General features: G+C 59.6%; 1 protein-coding gene across 1 annotated transcript; it reads right to left on the bottom strand.

The window, feature by feature from the left end:
• Positions 1-159: 159 nt before the first annotated feature.
• Positions 160-15,393, bottom strand: LOC307189836 (uncharacterized protein; the record flags this gene model as incomplete). The annotated part of the gene is made up of 7 exons (XM_079928325.1): positions 160-914; positions 1,238-1,385; positions 2,360-2,417; positions 2,500-2,614; positions 3,432-3,763; positions 6,073-6,588; positions 15,385-15,393. 7 exons carry the CDS (start codon positions 15,391-15,393, stop codon positions 737-739), a joined length of 1,356 nt encoding a protein of 451 aa, XP_079784451.1. The 3' UTR covers positions 160-736.
• Positions 15,394-15,960: the final 567 nt, after the last annotated feature.

Raw genomic sequence — 15,960 nt, forward strand, 5'->3', positions numbered from 1 at the left:
GGGAGGGGAGGGGAGGGAGGGGAGGGGAGGGGGGACGGGGGGGAGGGGAGGGGAGGGAGGGGAGGGGAGGCCGGGGGCCCACAGTGGCACCCCTTCTTGGCCCATGCTTGTGCGGGTCCGACCCCGTGAGCTGGACGCGGGTGTGGGGACTCACAAATGCCCGAGGGGCGCGGGAGACGGCAGGAGCAGAGTTCAGGAGCCTTTGTGCCTTGACAAGTGCCAGTTTATTTGTTGTCTGTTCATGGTGCACAGGGCCTGGTGCCCCCTCCCCAGGGTGAGCTTTGCTGGTGGGCAGGCGGTGACGCTTGCCTCTCCCTTCCCTTCCCCGACTGCAGGGCCCCTCTCCTCGCTGTGACCCGAGCCTCTCCCCCACCCTTCTCTGCTTGGGCGGCCCCTGTTTCCCCAGGAATCTCCTCTGCAGCAGCCTTCCTCACTCCTGCCACCGGGGGTGGGGTTCTGGTCCCAGCAGGACTGGAAGGCTGCCTTCGAAGGCCGGGAGGCTGTGTGGATGGGCGGTGGGCAGTGCCCTGTGCAGTCCCGAGGCTGGCAGTGCAGGGCAGCCTGCTGGGTTTGGTCAGGGTCTGCAGGACCTTTCTCTTCAGATGCCTGGGTGAGCTGCATCTGAGGGCTCTTTGAGGCCACGCCCTGTGCCTAGGAAAGGGGCTGCTGGGCACAGTGAGTCGGGGGGAGCGGGTGCCGGCGGCGCGGCTTGGTCCTCACTCCCGGGGCCAGGTCTCTAGTCTCCGCAGCGCTGGGAGCGGCACGTGCAGCTGCTGAATACCTGTAGCGTCAGCGTCAGCCGCCGTCCCCTCACCCTGGGGTCTGGGCAGGGCAGCACGAGCTGCTTCTCATGGGAGCCGAGGGGGTGGCAGCAGCTACACTTGGTGTCCACTTGCATGGTGTCAGTGTTGAAGCTGCGGAGGAGCGGCGGCGGGGAGCGCAGGTCAGGACGGCGGCCTCGGGAGTGCTCCTGCCCCTCCCCGGTCGCTCGGAGAGGAGGACCAGGGCCCCAGGCTGCGCCTTCGCGGAGGGGCTGGCCTTGCATCGCTGGCCTCCCCGGCTCCCGGCAGGTGTGGTGGAGGTGGGTGCGGGCCGGGGCCGCCGATGGGGCAGCACGCTGCCTGGGCCGGGACCTCGCGGTGGACCTTCCCCAGCTTCCACTGGGAGCGCCTCTGTCGAGCAGGGCGGGTTCCAAGTCCGGGACCTGGACAAGGGCCGCACGGGGCCGACAGCTCACCTGGCCGAGGAGGCGCATATGCCCTCGCAGCGGGTCACCGTCACGTTGGCCGTGCACCCCTGGTAAGTGACCTCTTCCTCAAACTCCCTCACGCTGCAGGTCCCTGGGAGCCGAGAGTCAGGCATCAGATGGTGGCCCTGTGGCGGGGCTGGAGGACAGGTGTGGCCTCTGGGGGCTCCGCACCTGGCCTGCTTAAGGGCAGGAACTGACATACGTGGCTCTGGGCCTCGGGTTTTAACCCCCTTTTCCTGTGGCATGGTGGATAGTGCCGGCGCCGCCAAGGGAAGGCTGCCAGCTGCCTGACAGCTTAGATCTGGGTGCGGCTGTGTGGGCGCCGCCAGCACGTTAGTGCCCACGGTGGCATCTTCCCTGGGCCCCCACCCTGCACTCGAGCCCCTGCCCCAGGCCATCTCCCCTTGTCCGAGCCCCACTGAGCTCAGACCTCATGGCTTTGCATGGGAACAAAGCCTGATAGCAAGTCTCTCACTGTGTGTTTTCTTCCTGAAAGTTGGCTACACTGGGCGTCCCCAAGGGTCAAGGGTTTTCTCAGAGGACGAGGCAGATTCCCAGCACTGGCCCCAGCCTCCCTCTCCACCTCCCCTCCTGGCCTGACACCAACCTGCGGGCAGAGGTGTTTCTGGTCTGCTGGGCTCAGTACCTGCGGTAGCGATGGGGTATGATATCAGCATCCCCTGAGGGGACGTTTGGTATCACAAGAGCTCCCTGCAGGGGTGTGGACCTGGCTGTGAGCTCTGTCCTGCATCTGTCCCAGTGGGCAGACTGTAGTGGGTGCCCTGACAGCTGGCAGAGCAGTGTTGCCGTTAGAAGCTGCCAGTGTGGGACTTGAGTGAAAAAGCAAAGGCTGGACAGTCTCTCCTGCCTTCCCACCTGCCCCCTTCCAAGGTCTCCCTGTGGCCTCGAGCCCTGCCTGCCCTGCTTTTCCACTGGAGGTGGGACAAGAGGCCTGGCGGGCACGGGGGTCTTCCCTGTGGCGCCCACTGTCCCCAGCCCTCCTCCCCTCCTGCTCTCCTGCTCCCTCGCCCCACGCCCTGGGTCGCCTCTTCCTGGGCAGCCTCCACCCAGTCCTTGTCCCACAAGAGGAAACACTTTTTTTTTCAATACCGTCCTGCAGTGGTGGACAGCCCTGCTGCGGGAAGGCTGGGGGTGTGAGAGGGGGCGGCTGCCGGGCAGGGGAGGGGGTGTCCTTGGAGGACGGGGGTGCTTAGGCCTGGAGAGGGAAGGTAGAGCAGAGCTGGGGGCGCCTGCAGCACTGAGACCCGGGTGGGCTCCAACCCTGGAGTGCAGGCGCCCCGGCCGCTAGTCCCAGCTCGGGCCCCGACGATCACCTGGGGTGAGGCGCGTGCCTGCTTTCTGCAACTGGGGGGAGGGTTGCGAGAGTTGGAACTCCAGGCCCTTCTGAGCTCTGCAGAGGGTTGCCGTGGAAGGCTGCTGAGGGGGGTCACCTCAAAGGGAGGCCAGGACTGCAGCAGGGACGTGGAGGGGCGGGGGGCTGAGGGAGGCAGGTGCAGGACAGTCAGGCCCTGACGTGGGGAAGGGGGCGACCTGGGAGAGGCCAGGTGCCCATTTAGGCCAGACTGGAATTCACTGGAGCTGTGCCCTGAGAAGAGGGGAGAAAGGACCCGGGACCTGGCCAAGAAAGGCCGAGGAGAGGCCCCGAGAACATGTAAGCAACATACAGCAGAGGACAGGCTGGAGAGGGGGTCGGGGGAGATGTGACTTGGCCACTGCCTGCTGGTGGGGGCCCTGTCCTTCTAGACACCCCCAGGACACAGCTGAAGCACCAAAGCTCAGAGGCCTGGAGTGGCACTCCAGGGCTGGTCAGAGGCCAAGCTGCAGCTCCCCCAGCTGTGCCCGACCCCGAGTCTGCTCAGTGCCCTGCGCTGCCTGGCCGTCCCCAGGCAAGGGAAGTGAAGGCTTTAGGGGGAGGGAAGGAGACACACCTGCTGCAAGGGCTGGGCCAGCCTCTGTGGGTGTGTGCAGGTCATGATGGGGCGCAGCAGAGGTGGGGGCAGAGGCCGAGAGGCAGTGCCCATAGGGTCATCAGGAAATGTGAGGGGACAAGAAAGGCGGAGATCCCATGGGAGTGGCCCGGAGTATTGTCCAGAGCGGAGAGACAAGGCTGAGAAGAAGCGTGCACCACAGGCCATGAGGTGGCCGCAGAGGTGTCACTCACCTGGAGAGCTGGGTAGCGATGTGGCGAGAGAGGAGATGGACTGGCCCCTGGTGGAAGAGGACCCGGCAGTGGGAGAGGAGGAGCTTCCATGCGCAGTGATGGAGCCGGTCAGGAATACGCTGGCCGGCAGCCCGGTGGTACTTGGCTGTCTGGTGGTGAGGTTGGTGGCTGGGGAACTTGGGATGGCTGTCACTCCCAGGGTGGAAGACAGGAGGCCCTGCGTGGGGGCTCGGGTCGTGAGAGAGGTGGACTTTGAGGTAGTGGACCGAGAGGACAGAGCTGAGGAGGTGGGCTTGCTGGGTGTGGTCTGGGATGTAGACAGGACCATGGGACTGGGAGTGGGGAGAGGGGACAGCGTGGGAGAGGATGGGGGTGAGAGGGAGGGCCTGACGGACACGATGGTGGCTGGGGAAAAGCGGCTGGCAGACAGGGGGGCTGTATGTGATATGGTCACGGGTGCAGAGGGGGAAGGGCTGTGCGGAGCTGAACTAGCGGTTGGGATGCTCTGTGAAGTGGAAACTGCTGAAGGTGATGGGGAATATGATATAAAAGGAGGAGTGGTGTGTGAGGACACGTGAGAAGGAAGAGAGGAAGTAGCGGGCAGGGAGGAGAGAGTGGAGGTGCTGGATGAAGACGAGGGGTAATGTGGAAGGTTCGACACAGAAACAGAAGTGGTGAAAGGACTTTGGCTTGGGTTTAGAGATGGAGAAGATAATGTAGAACTAAAGCTAGAGCTTTGTGGTAGTACTGTGCTGACTGAGTTCTGGGCTCGGGTGGTACCTGTTGTGGTCTTTGTCAGTGGTGGGGCTGTGGGTGTGGTGGTCCCTCTTGTGGTCTTTGTCAGTGACGGGGTTCTGGGGGTGGTGGTTCCTGTTGTGGTTTTTGTCAGTGGTGGGGTTCTGGATGTGGAGGTCCCTGTTGTGGTCTTTGTCAGTGGCGGGGCTGTGGGTGTGATGGTACCTGTTGTGGTCGTTGTCCGTGGTGGGGCTGTGGGTGTGGTGGTCCCTCTTGTGTTCTTAGTCAGTGGCGGGGTTCTGGGTGTGGCAGTCCCTGTTGTGGTCTCTGTCAGTGGCAGGGTGGTGGGTGCGGCAGTCCCTGTTGTGGTCTTGGTCAGTGGCCGGGCTGTGGGTGCGGCAGTCTCTGTTGTGGTCTTTGTCAGTGGCGGGGTTCTGGGTGTGGCGGTCTCTGTTGTGGTCTTTGTCAGTGGCGGGGCTGTGGGTGTGGCGGTCCGTGCTGTGTTCTTTGTCAGTGGCAGGGTTGTGGGTGTGGTGGTCCCTGTTGTGGTCTTTGTCAGTGTTGTGGCTGTGGGTGTGGCGGTCTCTGTTGTGGTCTTTGTCAGTGGTGGGGCTGTGGGTGTGGTGGTCCGTGCTGTGTTCTTTGTCAGTGGCAGGGTTGTGGGTGTGGTGGTCCCTGTTGTGGTCTTTGTCAGTGGTGTGGCTGTGGGTGTGGCGGTCCCTGTTGTGGTCTTTGTCAGTGGTGTGGCTGTGGGTGTGCTGGTCTCTGTTGTGGTCTTTGTCAGTGGCGGGGCTGTGGGTGTGGCGGTCCGTGCTGTGTTCTTTGTCAGTGGCAGGGTTGTGGGTGTGGTGGTCTGTGTTGTGGTCTTTGTCAGTGGTGTGGCTGTGGGTGTGCTGGTCTCTGTTGTGGTCTTTGTCAGTGGCGGAGCTGTGGGTGTGGCGATCTCTGTTGTGGCCTTTGTCAGTGGCGGTGCTGTGGGTGTGGCGGTCCCTGTTGTTGTCTTTGTGAGTGGCAGAGCTGTGGGTATGGCGGTCTCTGTTGTGGTCTTTGTCCGTGGTGTGGCTGTGGGTGTGGCGGTCCCTGTTGTGGTCTTTGTTAGTGGCAGGGTTGTTGGTGTGGTGGTCTGTGTTGTGGTCTTTGTCAGTGGTGTGGCTGTGGGTGTGGTGGTCTCTGTTGTGGTCTTTGTCAGTGGCGGAGATGTGGGTGTGGCGGTCTCTGTTGTGGTCATTGTCAGTGGTGTGGCTGTGGGTGTGGTGGTCTCTGTTGTGGTCTTTGTCAGTGGCGGAGATGTGGGTGTGGCGGTCTCTGTTGTGGTCTTTGTCAGTGGTGGGGCTGTGGTTGTGGCGGTCTCTGTTGTCTTTGTCAGTGGCAGGGTTGTGGGTGTGGTGGTCCCTGTTGTGGTCTTTGTCAGTGGCGGGGCTGTGGGTGTGGTGGTCCCTGTTGTGGTCTTTGTCAGTGTTGTGGCTGTGGGTGTGGTGGTCTCTGTTGTGGTCTTTGTGAGTGGTGGTGTTCTGGGTGTGGTGGTCCCTGTTGTCTTTGTCAGTGGTGTGGCTGTGGGTGTGGTGGTCTCTGTTGTGGTCTTTGTCAGTGGCGGGGTTGTGGGTGTGGTGGTCCCTGTTGTGGTCTTTGTCAGTGGCGGGGCTGTGGGTGTGGCGGTCCGTGCTGTGTTCTTTGTCAGTGGCAGGGTTGTGGTGGTCCCTGTTGTGGTCTTTGTCAGTGGCAGGGCTGTGGGTGTGGCGGTCCCTGTTGTGGTCTTTGTCAGTGGTGTGGCTGTGGGTGTGGCGGTCCCTGTTGTGGTCTTTGTCAGTGGCAGGGTTGTGGGTGTGGTGGTCCCTGTTGTGGTCTTTGTCAGTGGCGGAGCTGTGGGTGTGGCGATCTCTGTTGTGGCCTTTGTCAGTGGCGGTGCTGTGGGTGTGGCGGTCCCTGTTGTGGTCTTTGTCAGTGGCAGGGTTGTGGGTGTGGTGGTCCCTGTTGTGGTCTTTGTGAGTGGCAGAGCTGTGGGTGTGGCGGTCCCTGGTGTGGTCTTTGTCAGTGGTGTGGCTGTGGGTGTGGTGGTCTCTGTTGTGGTCTTTGTCAGTGGCGGAGATGTGGGTGTGGCGGTCTCTGTTGTGGTCTTTGTCAGTGGTGGGGCTGTGGTTGTGGCGGTCCCTGTTGTCTTTGTCAGTGGCAGGCTTGTGGGTGTGGTGGTCCCTGTTGTGGTCTTTGTCAGTGGTGGAGCTGTGGGTGTGGCGGTCTCTGTTGTGGTCTTTGTCAGTGGCGGGGCTGTGGGTGTGGTGGTCCCTGTTGTGGTCTTTGTCAGTGTTGTGGCTGTGGGTGTGGTGGTCCCTGTTGTGGTCTTTGTGAGTGGTGATGTTCTGGGTGTGGTGGTCCCTGTTGTCTTTGTCAGTGTTGTGGCTGTGGGTGTGGTGGTCTCTGTTGTGGTCTTTGTCAGTGGCGGAGATGTGGGTGTGGCGGTCTCTGCTGTGGTCTTTGTCAGTGGTGGGGCTGTGGTTGTGGCGGTCCCTGTTGTCTTTGTCAGTGCCAGGGTTGTGGGTGTGGTGGTCCCTGTTGTGGTCTTTGTCAGTGGTGGAGCTGGGGGTGTGGCGGTCTCTGTTGTGGTCTTTGTCAGTGGCGGGGCTGTGGGTGTGCTGGTCTCTGTTGTGGTCTTTGTCAGTGGCAGGGTTGTGGGTGTGGTGGTCCCTGTTGAGGTCTTTGTCAGTGGTGTGGCTGTGGGTGTGGTGGTCTCTGTTGTTGTCTTTGTCAGTGGTGTGGCTGTGGGTGTGGTGGTCTCTGTTGTCTTTGTCAGTGGTGGGGTTGTGGGTGTGGTGGTCTCTGTTGTCTTTGTCAGTGTTGTGGCTGTGGGTGTGGTGGTCTCTGTTGTCTTTGTCAGTGGTGGTGTTCTGGGTGTGGTGGTCCCTGTTGTGGTCTTTGTCAGTGTTGCGGCTGTGGGTGTGGTGGTCTCTGTTGTGGTCTTTGTGAGTGGTGATGTTCTGGGTGTGGTGGTCCCTGTTGTCTTTGTCAGTGATGTGGCTGTGGGTGTGGTGGTCTCTGTTGTGGTCTTTGTCAGTGGTGGGGCTGTGGGTGTGGTGGTCCGTGCTGTGTTCTTTGTCGATGGCAGGGTTGTGGGTGTGGTGGTCCCTGTTGTGGTTTTTGTCAGTGGCAGGGTTGTGGGTGTGGTGGTCTCTGTTTTGGTCTTTGTCCATGGTGTGGCTGTGGGTGTGGTGGTCTCCGTTGTGGTCTTTGTCAGTGGTGATGTTCTGGGTGTGGTGGTCCCTGTTGTGGTCTTTGTCAGTGGCGGGGTTGTGGATGTGGTGGTCTCTGTTGTGGTCTTGGTCAGTGGTGGGCCTGTGGGTGTGGTGGTCTCTGTTGTGGTCTTTGTCAGTGGCAGGGTTCTGGGTGTGGTGGTCCCTGTTGTGGTCTTTGTCAGTGGCAGGGTTGTGGGTGTGGTGGTCCCTGTTGAGGTCTTTGTCAGTGGTGGTGTTCTGGGTGTGGTGGTCTCTGTTGTGGTCTTTGCCAGTGGTGATGTTCTGGGTGTGGTGGTCCCTGTTGTGGTCTTTGTCAGTGGCAGGGTTGTGGGTGTGGCGGTCCCTGTTGAGGTCTTTGTCAGTGGTGTGGCTGTGGGTGTGGTGGTCTCTGTTGTGGTCTTTGCCAGTGGTGATGTTCTGGGTGTGGTGGTCCCTGTTGTCTTTGTCAGTGGCAGGGTTGTGGGTGTGGTGGTCCCTGTTGAGGTCTTTGTCAGTGGCGGGGCTGTGGGTGTGGTGGTCTCTGTTGTGGTCTTTGTCAGTGGCGGGGCTGTGGGTGTGGTGGTCTCTGTTGTGGTCTTTGTCAGTGGCGGGGCTGTGGGTGTGGTGGTCCCTGTTGTGGTCTTTGTCAGTGGCAGGGCTGTGGGTGTGGTGGTCCCTGTTGTGCTCTTTGTCAGTGACAGGGTTGTGGGTGTGGTGGTCTTTGTTGTGGTCTTTGTCAGTGTTGTGGCTGTGGGTGTGGTGGTCTCTGTTGTGGTCTTTGTGAGTGGTGGTGTTCTGGGTGTGGTGGTCCCTGTTGTCTTTGTCAGTGGTGTGGCTGTGGGTGTGGTGGTCTCTGTTGTGGTCTTTGTCAGTGGTGATGTTCTGGGTGTGGTGGTCTGTGTTGTGGTCTTTGTCAGTGTTGTGGCTGTGGGTGTGGTGGTCTGTGCTGTTGTCTTTGTCAGTGGCAGGGTTGTGGGTGTGGTGGTCCCTGTTGTGGTCTTTGTCAGTGGCGGGGCTGGGGGTGCGGCAGTCTCTGTTGTGGTCTTTGTCAGTGGCGGGGCTGTGGGTGTGGTGGTCTCTGTTGTCTTTGTCAGTGGCAGGGTTGTGGGTGTGGTGGTCCCTGTTGTGGTCTTTGTCAGTGGTGTGGCTGTGGGTGTGGCGGTCTCTGTTGTGGTCTTTGTCAGTTGTGGGGCTGTGGGTGTGGCGGTCCCTGTTGTGGTCTTTGTCAGTGGTGGTGTTCTGGGTGTGGTGGTCTCTGTTGTGGTATTTGTCAGTGGTGGTATTCTGGGTGTGGTCGTCTCTGTTGTGGTCTTTGTCAGTGGTGATGTTCTGGGTGTGCTGGTCTCTGTTGTGGTCTTTGTCAGTGGCGGGGCTGTGGGTGTGGTGGTCTGTGTTGTTGTCTTTGTCAGTGGCAGGGTTGTGGGTGTGGTGGTCCCTGTTGTGGTCTTTGTCAGTGGTGTGGCTGTGGGTGTGGCGGTCTCTGTTGTGGTCTTTGTCAGTGGTGGGGCTGTGGGTGTGGCGGTCCCTGTTGTGGTCTTTGTCAGTGGTGGTGTTCTGGATGTGGTGGTCTCTGTTGTGGTATTTGTCAGTGGTGGTGTTCTGGGTGTGGTCGTCTCTGTTGTGGTCTTTGTCAGTGGTGATGTTCTGGGTGTGCTGGTCTCTGTTGTGGTCTTTGTCAGTGGCGGGGCTGTGGGTGTGGTGGTCTCTGTTGTGGTATTTGTCAGTGGCGAGGTTCTGGGTGTGGTGGTCCCTGTTGTGGTCTTTGTCAGTGTTGTGGCTGTGGGTGTGGTGGTCTCTGTTGTGGTCTTTGTGAGTGGTGGTGTTCTGGGTGTGGTGGTCCCTGTTGTCTTTGTCAGTGGTGTGGCTGTGGGTGTGGTGGTCTCTGTTGTGGTCTTTGTCAGTGGCAGGGTTGTGGGTGTGGTGGTCCCTGTTGTGGTCTTTGTCAGTGGCGGGGCTGTGGGTGTGGCGGTCCGTGCTGTGTTCTTTGTCAGTGGCAGGGTTGTGGTGGTCCCTGTTGTGGTCTTTGTCAGTGGCAGGGCTGTGGGTGTGGCGGTCCCTGTTGTGGTCTTTGTCAGTGGTGTGGCTGTGGGTGTGCTGGCCTCTGTTGTGGTCTTTGTCAGTGGCGGAGCTGTGGGTGTGGCGATCTCTGTTGTGGCCTTTGTCAGTGGCGGTGCTGTGGGTGTGGCGGTCCCTGTTGTGGTCTTTGTCAGTGGCAGGGTTGTGGGTGTGGTGGTCCCTGTTGTGGTCTTTGTGAGTGGCAGAGCTGTGGGTGTGGCGGTCCCTGTTGTGGTCTTTGTCAGTGGCGGAGATGTGGGTGTGGCGGTCTCTGTTGTGGTCTTTGTCAGTGGTGGGGCTGTGGTTGTGGCGGTCCCTGTTGTCTTTGTCAGTGGCAGGCTTGTGGGTGTGGTGGTCCCTGTTGTGGTCTTTGTCAGTGGTGGAGCTGTGGGTGTGGTGGTCCCTGTTGAGGTCTTTGTCAGTGGCGGGGCTGTGGGTGTGGTGGTCCCTGTTGTGGTCTTTGTCAGTGTTGTGGCTGTGGGTGTGGTGGTCCCTGTTGTGGTCTTTGTGAGTGGTGATGTTCTGGGTGTGGTGGTCCCTGTTGTCTTTGTCAGTGTTGTGGCTGTGGGTGTGGTGGTCTCTGTTGTGGTCTTTGTCAGTGGCGGAGATGTGGGTGTGGCGGTCTCTGTTGTGGTCTTTGTCAGTGGTGGGGCTGTGGTTGTGGCGGTCCCTGTTGTCTTTGTCAGTGCCAGGGTTGTGGGTGTGGTGGTCCCTGTTGTGGTCTTTGTCAGTGGTGGAGCTGGGGGTGTGGCGGTCTCTGTTGTGGTCTTTGTCAGTGGCGGGGCTGTGGGTGTGCTGGTCTCTGTTGTGGTCTTTGTCAGTGGCAGGGTTGTGGGTGTGGTGGTCCCTGTTGAGGTCTTTGTCAGTGGTGTGGCTGTGGGTGTGGTGGTCTCTGTTGTTGTCTTTGTCAGTGGTGTGGCTGTGGGTGTGGTGGTCTCTGTTGTCTTTGTCAGTGGTGGGGTTGTGGGTGTGGTGGTCTCTGTTGTCTTTGTCAGTGTTGTGGCTGTGGGTGTGGTGGTCTCTGTTGTCTTTGTCAGTGGTGGTGTTCTGGGTGTGGTGGTCCCTGTTGTGGTCTTTGTCAGTGTTGTGGCTGTGGGTGTGGTGGTCTCTGTTGTGGTCTTTGTGAGTGGTGATGTTCTGGGTGTGGTGGTCCCTGTTGTCTTTGTCAGTGATGTGGCTGTGGGTGTGGTAGTCCCTGTTGTGATCTTTGTCAGTGGCGGGGCTGTGGGTGTGGTGGTCTGTGCTGTGTTTGTCAGTGGCAGGGTTGTGGGTGTGGTGGTCCCTGTTGTGGTCTTTGTCAGTGGCAGGGCTGTGGGTGTGGCGGTCCCTGTTGTGGTCTTTGTCAGTGGTGTGGCTGTGGGTGTGCTGGTCTCTGTTGTGGTCTTTGTCAGTGGCGGGGCTGTGGGTGTGGCGGTCCGTGCTGTGTTCTTTGTCAGTGGCAGGGTTGTGAGTGTGGTGGTCCCTGTTGTGGTCTTTGTCAGTGGCAGGGCTGTGGGTGTGGCGGTCCCTGTTGTGGTCTTTGTCAGTGGTGTGGCTGTGGGTGTGCTGGTCTCTGTTGTGGTCTTTGTCAGTGGCGGGGCTGTGGGTGTGGCGGTCCGTGCTGTGTTCTTTGTCAGTGGCAGGGTTGTGGGTGTGGTGGTCCCTCTTGTGGTCTTTGTCAGTGGTGTGGCTGTGGGTGTGGCGATCTCTGTTGTGGCCTTTGTCAGTGGCGGTGCTGTGGGTGTGGCGGTCCCTGTTGTTGTCTTTGTGAGTGGCAGAGCTGTGGGTATGGCGGTCTCTGTTGTGGTCTTTGTCCGTGGTGTGGCTGTGGGTGTGGCGGTCCCTGTTGTGGTCTTTGTCAGTGGCAGGGTTGTTGGTGTGGTGGTCTGTGTTGTGGTCTTTGTCAGTGGTGTGGCTGTGGGTGTGGTGGTCTCTGTTGTGGTCTTTGTCAGTGGCGGATATGTGGGTGTGGCGGTCTCTGTTGTGGTCTTTGTCAGTGGTGTGGCTGTGGGTGTGGTGGTCTCTGTTGTGGTCTTTGTCAGTGGCGGAGCTGTGGGTGTGGCGGTCTCTGTTGTGGTCTTTGTCAGTGGCGGGGCTGTGGGTGTGGTGGTCTCTGTTGTGGTATTTGTCAGTGGCGAGGTTCTGGGTGTGGTGGTCCCTGTTGTGGTCTTTGTCAGTGTTGTGGCTGTGGGTGTGGTGGTCTCTGTTGTGGTCTTTGTGAGTGGTGGTGTTCTGGGTGTGGTGGTCCCTGTTGTCTTTGTCAGTGGTGTGGCTGTGGGTGTGGTGGTCTCTGTTGTGGTCTTTGTCAGTGGCAGGGTTGTGGGTGTGGTGGTCCCTGTTGTGGTCTTTGTCAGTGGCGGGGCTGTGGGTGTGGCGGTCCGTGCTGTGTTCTTTGTCAGTGGCAGGGTTGTGGTGGTCCCTGTTGTGGTCTTTGTCAGTGGCAGGGCTGTGGGTGTGGCGGTCCCTGTTGTGGTCTTTGTCAGTGGTGTGGCTGTGGGTGTGGTGGTCTCTGTTGTGGTCTTTGTCAGTGGCGGAGCTGTGGGTGTGGCGATCTCTGTTGTGGCCTTTGTCAGTGGCGGTGCTGTGGGTGTGGCGGTCCCTGTTGTGGTCTTTGTCAGTGGCAGGGTTGTGGGTGTGGTGGTCCCTGTTGTGGTCTTTGTGAGTGGCAGAGCTGTGGGTGTGGCGGTCCCTGTTGTGGTCTTTGTCAGTGGTGTGGCTGTGGGTGTGGTGGTCTCTGTTGTGGTCTTTGTCAGTGGCGGAGATGTGGGTGTGGCGGTCTCTGTTGTGGTCTTTGTCAGTGGTGGGGCTGTGGTTGTGGCGGTCCCTGTTGTCTTTGTCAGTGGCAGGCTTGTGGGTGTGGTGGTCCCTGTTGTGGTCTTTGTCAGTGGTGGAGCTGTGGGTGTGGCGGTCTCTGTTGTGGTCTTTGTCAGTGGCGGGGCTGTGGGTGTGGTGGTCCCTGTTGTGGTCTTTGTCAGTGTTGTGGCTGTGGGTGTGGTGGTCCCTGTTGTGGTCTTTGTGAGTGGTGATGTTCTGGGTGTGGTGGTCCCTGTTGTCTTTGTCAGTGTTGTGGCTGTGGGTGTGGTGGTCTCTGTTGTGGTCTTTGTCAGTGGCGGAGATGTGGGTGTGGCGGTCTCTGTTGTGGTCTTTGTCAGTGGTGGGGCTGTGGTTGTGGCGGTCCCTGTTGTCTTTGTCAGTGCCAGGGTTGTGGGTGTGGTGGTCCCTGTTGTGGTCTTTGTCAGTGGTGGAGCTGGGGGTGTGGCGGTCTCTGTTGTGGTCTTTGTCAGTGGCGGGGCTGTGGGTGTGCTGGTCTCTGTTGTGGTCTTTGTCAGTGGCAGGGTTGTGGGTGTGGTGGTCCCTGTTGAGGTCTTTGTCAGTGGTGTGGCTGTGGGTGTGGTGGTCTCTGTTGTTGTCTTTGTCAGTGGTGTGGCTGTGGGTGTGGTGGTCTCTGTTGTCTTTGTCAGTGGTGGGGTTGTGGGTGTGGTGGTCTCTGTTGTCTTTGTCAGTGTTGTGGCTGTGGGTGTGGTGGTCTCTGTTGTCTTTGTCAGTGGTGGTGTTCTGGGTGTGGTGGTCCCTGTTGTGGTCTTTGTCAGTGTTGTGGCTGTGGGTGTGGTGGTCTCTGTTGTGGTCTTTGTGAGTGGTGATGTTCTGGGTGTGGTGGTCCCTGTTGTCTTTGTCAGTGATGTGGCTGTGGGTGTGGTAGTCCCTGTTGTGATCTTTGTCAGTGGCGGGGCTGTGGGTGTGGTGGTCTCTGTTGTGGTCTTTGTGAGTGGTGATGTTCTGGGTGTGGTGGTCCCTGTTGTCTTTGTCAGTGATGTGGCTGTGGGTGTGGTAGTCCCTGTTGTGATCTTTGTCAGTGGCGGGGCTGTGGGTGTGGTGGTCTGTGCTGTGTTTGTCAGTGGCAGGGTTGTGGGTGTGGTGGTCCCTGTTGTGGTCTTTGTTAGTGGCGGGGCTGTGGGTGTGGTGGTCCCTGTTGTGGTCTTTGTCAGTGGTGTGGCTGTGGGTGTGGCGGTCTCTGTTGTGGTCTTTGTCAGTTGTGGGGCTGTGGGTGTGGCGGTCCCTGTTGTGGTCTTTGTCAGTGGTGGTGTTCTGGATGTGGTGGTCTCTGTTGTGGTATTTGTCAGTGGTGGTATTCTGGGTGTGGTCGTCTCTGTTGTGGTCTTTGTCAGTGGTGATGTTCTGGGTGTGGTGGTCCCTGTTGTGGTCTTTGTCAGTGGCGGGGCTGTGGGTGTGGTGGTCTGTGTTGTTGTCTTTGTCAGTGGCAGGGTTGTGGGTGTGGTGGTCCCTGTTGTGGTCTTTGTCAGTGGTGTGGCTGTGGGTGTGGCGGTCTCTGTTGTGGTCTTTGTCAGTGGTGGGGCTGTGGGTGTGGCGGTCTCTGTTGTGGTCTTTGTCAGTGGTGTGGCTGTGGGTGTGGTGGTCTCTGTTGTGGTATTTGTCAGTGGTGGTGTTCTGGGTGTGGTCGTCTCTATTGTGGTCTTTGTCAGTGGTGATGTTCTGGGTGTGCTGGTCTCTGTTGTGGTCTTTGTCAGTGGCGGGGCTGTGGGTGTGGTGGTCTCTGTTGTGGTCTTTGTCAGTGGTGGTGTTCTGGGTGTGGTGGTCTCTGTTGTGGTCTTTGTCAGTGGCGGGTCTGTGGGTGTGGTGGTCTCTGTTGTGGTCTTGGTCAGTGGTGGTGTTCTGGGTGTGGCGGTCTCTGTTGTGGTCTTTGTCAGTTGTGGGGCTGTGGGTGTGGCGGTCCCTGTTGTGGTCTTTGTCAGTGGTGGTGTTCTGGGTGTGGTGGTCTCTGTTGTGGTATTTGTCAGTGGTGGTATTCTGGGTGTGGTCGTCTCTGTTGTGGTCTTTGTCAGTGGTGATGTTCTGGGTGTGCTGGTCTCTGTTGTGGTCTTTGTCAGTGGCGGGGCTGTGGGTGTGGTGGTCTGTGTTGTTGTCTTTGTCAGTGGCAGGGTTGTGGGTGTGGTGGTCCCTGTTGTGGTCTTTGTCAGTGGTGTGGCTGTGGGTGTGGCGGTCTCTGTTGTGGTCTTTGTCAGTGGTGGGGCTGTGGGTGTGGCGGTCCCTGTTGTGGTCTTTGTCAGTGGTGGTGTTCTGGATGTGGTGGTCTCTGTTGTGGTATTTGTCAGTGGTGGTGTTCTGGGTGTGGTCGTCTCTGTTGTGGTCTTTGTCAGTGGTGATGTTCTGGGTGTGCTGGTCTCTGTTGTGGTCTTTGTCAGTGGCGGGGCTGTGGGTGTGGTGGTCTCTGTTGTGGTCTTTGTCAGTGGTGGTGTTCTGGGTGTGGTGGTCTCTGTTGTGGTCTTTGTCAGTGGCGGGTCTGTGGGTGTGGTGGTCTCTGTTGTGGTCTTGGTCAGTGGCGGGGCTGTGGGTGTGGCGGTCCCTGTTGTGGTCTTGGTCGGTGGCGGGGCTGTGGGTGTAGGCTCTGTTTCTGTGACAGGGACGTGTGTCGATGTGGGTGGGGTGCCAGTTGGCTTTGGGCTGGAGGAGGTAGCATGGGGCTCCGTTGATGTGGTGACTCGGTGAGAGGTTGGAGCCACCAAGGAGGTGGCAGATGTTGACACGTTGGGGGGAAGCGTCTGTGGGTGTGATGGGGTGGGGTAGGTGGTGGCGGTCCAGAAGGGTGTTCCCGTGGGCGGACCTGTTGTGTGGGTGGTAGTGGGGACAGAGAGGGTGGGGGTGGAGTGAGTGGTGAAGGGGGTGTGTGGCATGGGGGGTGTGGCCGTGGCGGTGTGTGTTAGGGAGCTGGATTCAGAGTGTGTGGTGTGACTGGTGTCCGCCTCGGCCCTAGCAGTGGTGGCTCCTGACAGTGGACTGGTGTGCGTTGTGCTGTGGCCTGTGGTGCTCTCCGGGGGTCGTGGGAGGTCCGTCTGCTGTGTCTCCTGGCTGACAGGGGCTTCAGGGGTCCAACGGTGTGTTGAGAACGCTGTAGAAAACAGTGGTGGTCAGTTCACTCCTCCTCGTTACCCTGCCTTTGGGTGGGACCCGTTCATCACCCACACCTTCCACATCGTCCTCCTCACATGTGGCTTCTGTGTGTCCCTGGTGGTGTGTCCAGGAGTTTCCTGAATGACTATCTCGTTCCTTTCCCAAGCCCCACCCCGGCATTCTCTGTGGACCCTTGTTGCCTCTCAGCTGCTTGTAGTGGGCTTTGGGGTCCCTCCCCGGCAGCCCTGCATGTCTCTGTCCCCTCGACGCTACTCTCAGGGCGGCCGTTGTTCGGGTGGGCTCGGCTATCCCTGCATGGCTCCCCTGCCGCTGGCCTTGGGAAAGGCTTCTCTTCTCGCCTGCTGTCAGGGTAATCGGAGGTTTGGGGCGCTGCCCCAGAGTCGGGGCCTGCACTTGGGTCGGGGGCCTTTTGGAGCCCTGGATCCCCTGGGGCCTGTGGATTCCCTTGGTGGGGGTGGCCGTGGTGGATGGGCGCTTGGGTACCGTGGCGGGGGAGATGTGCCAAGAGGAGCGTGCTGAGTCAGGCAGGCTGCTGCCTCCCTCGGGCCTGAGCCGGTCCTGTGTGGTAGTGGGGGTGGCCCAAGGCTGCTGTCTTCCACGCGGCCCCACATAGCTTGGGCTGGGTGCTG

This window comes from Stenella coeruleoalba, assembly GCF_951394435.1.
Source record: "Stenella coeruleoalba genome assembly, chromosome: 8".
In the NCBI taxonomy this organism is placed as follows: domain Eukaryota; kingdom Metazoa; phylum Chordata; class Mammalia; order Artiodactyla; family Delphinidae; genus Stenella; species Stenella coeruleoalba.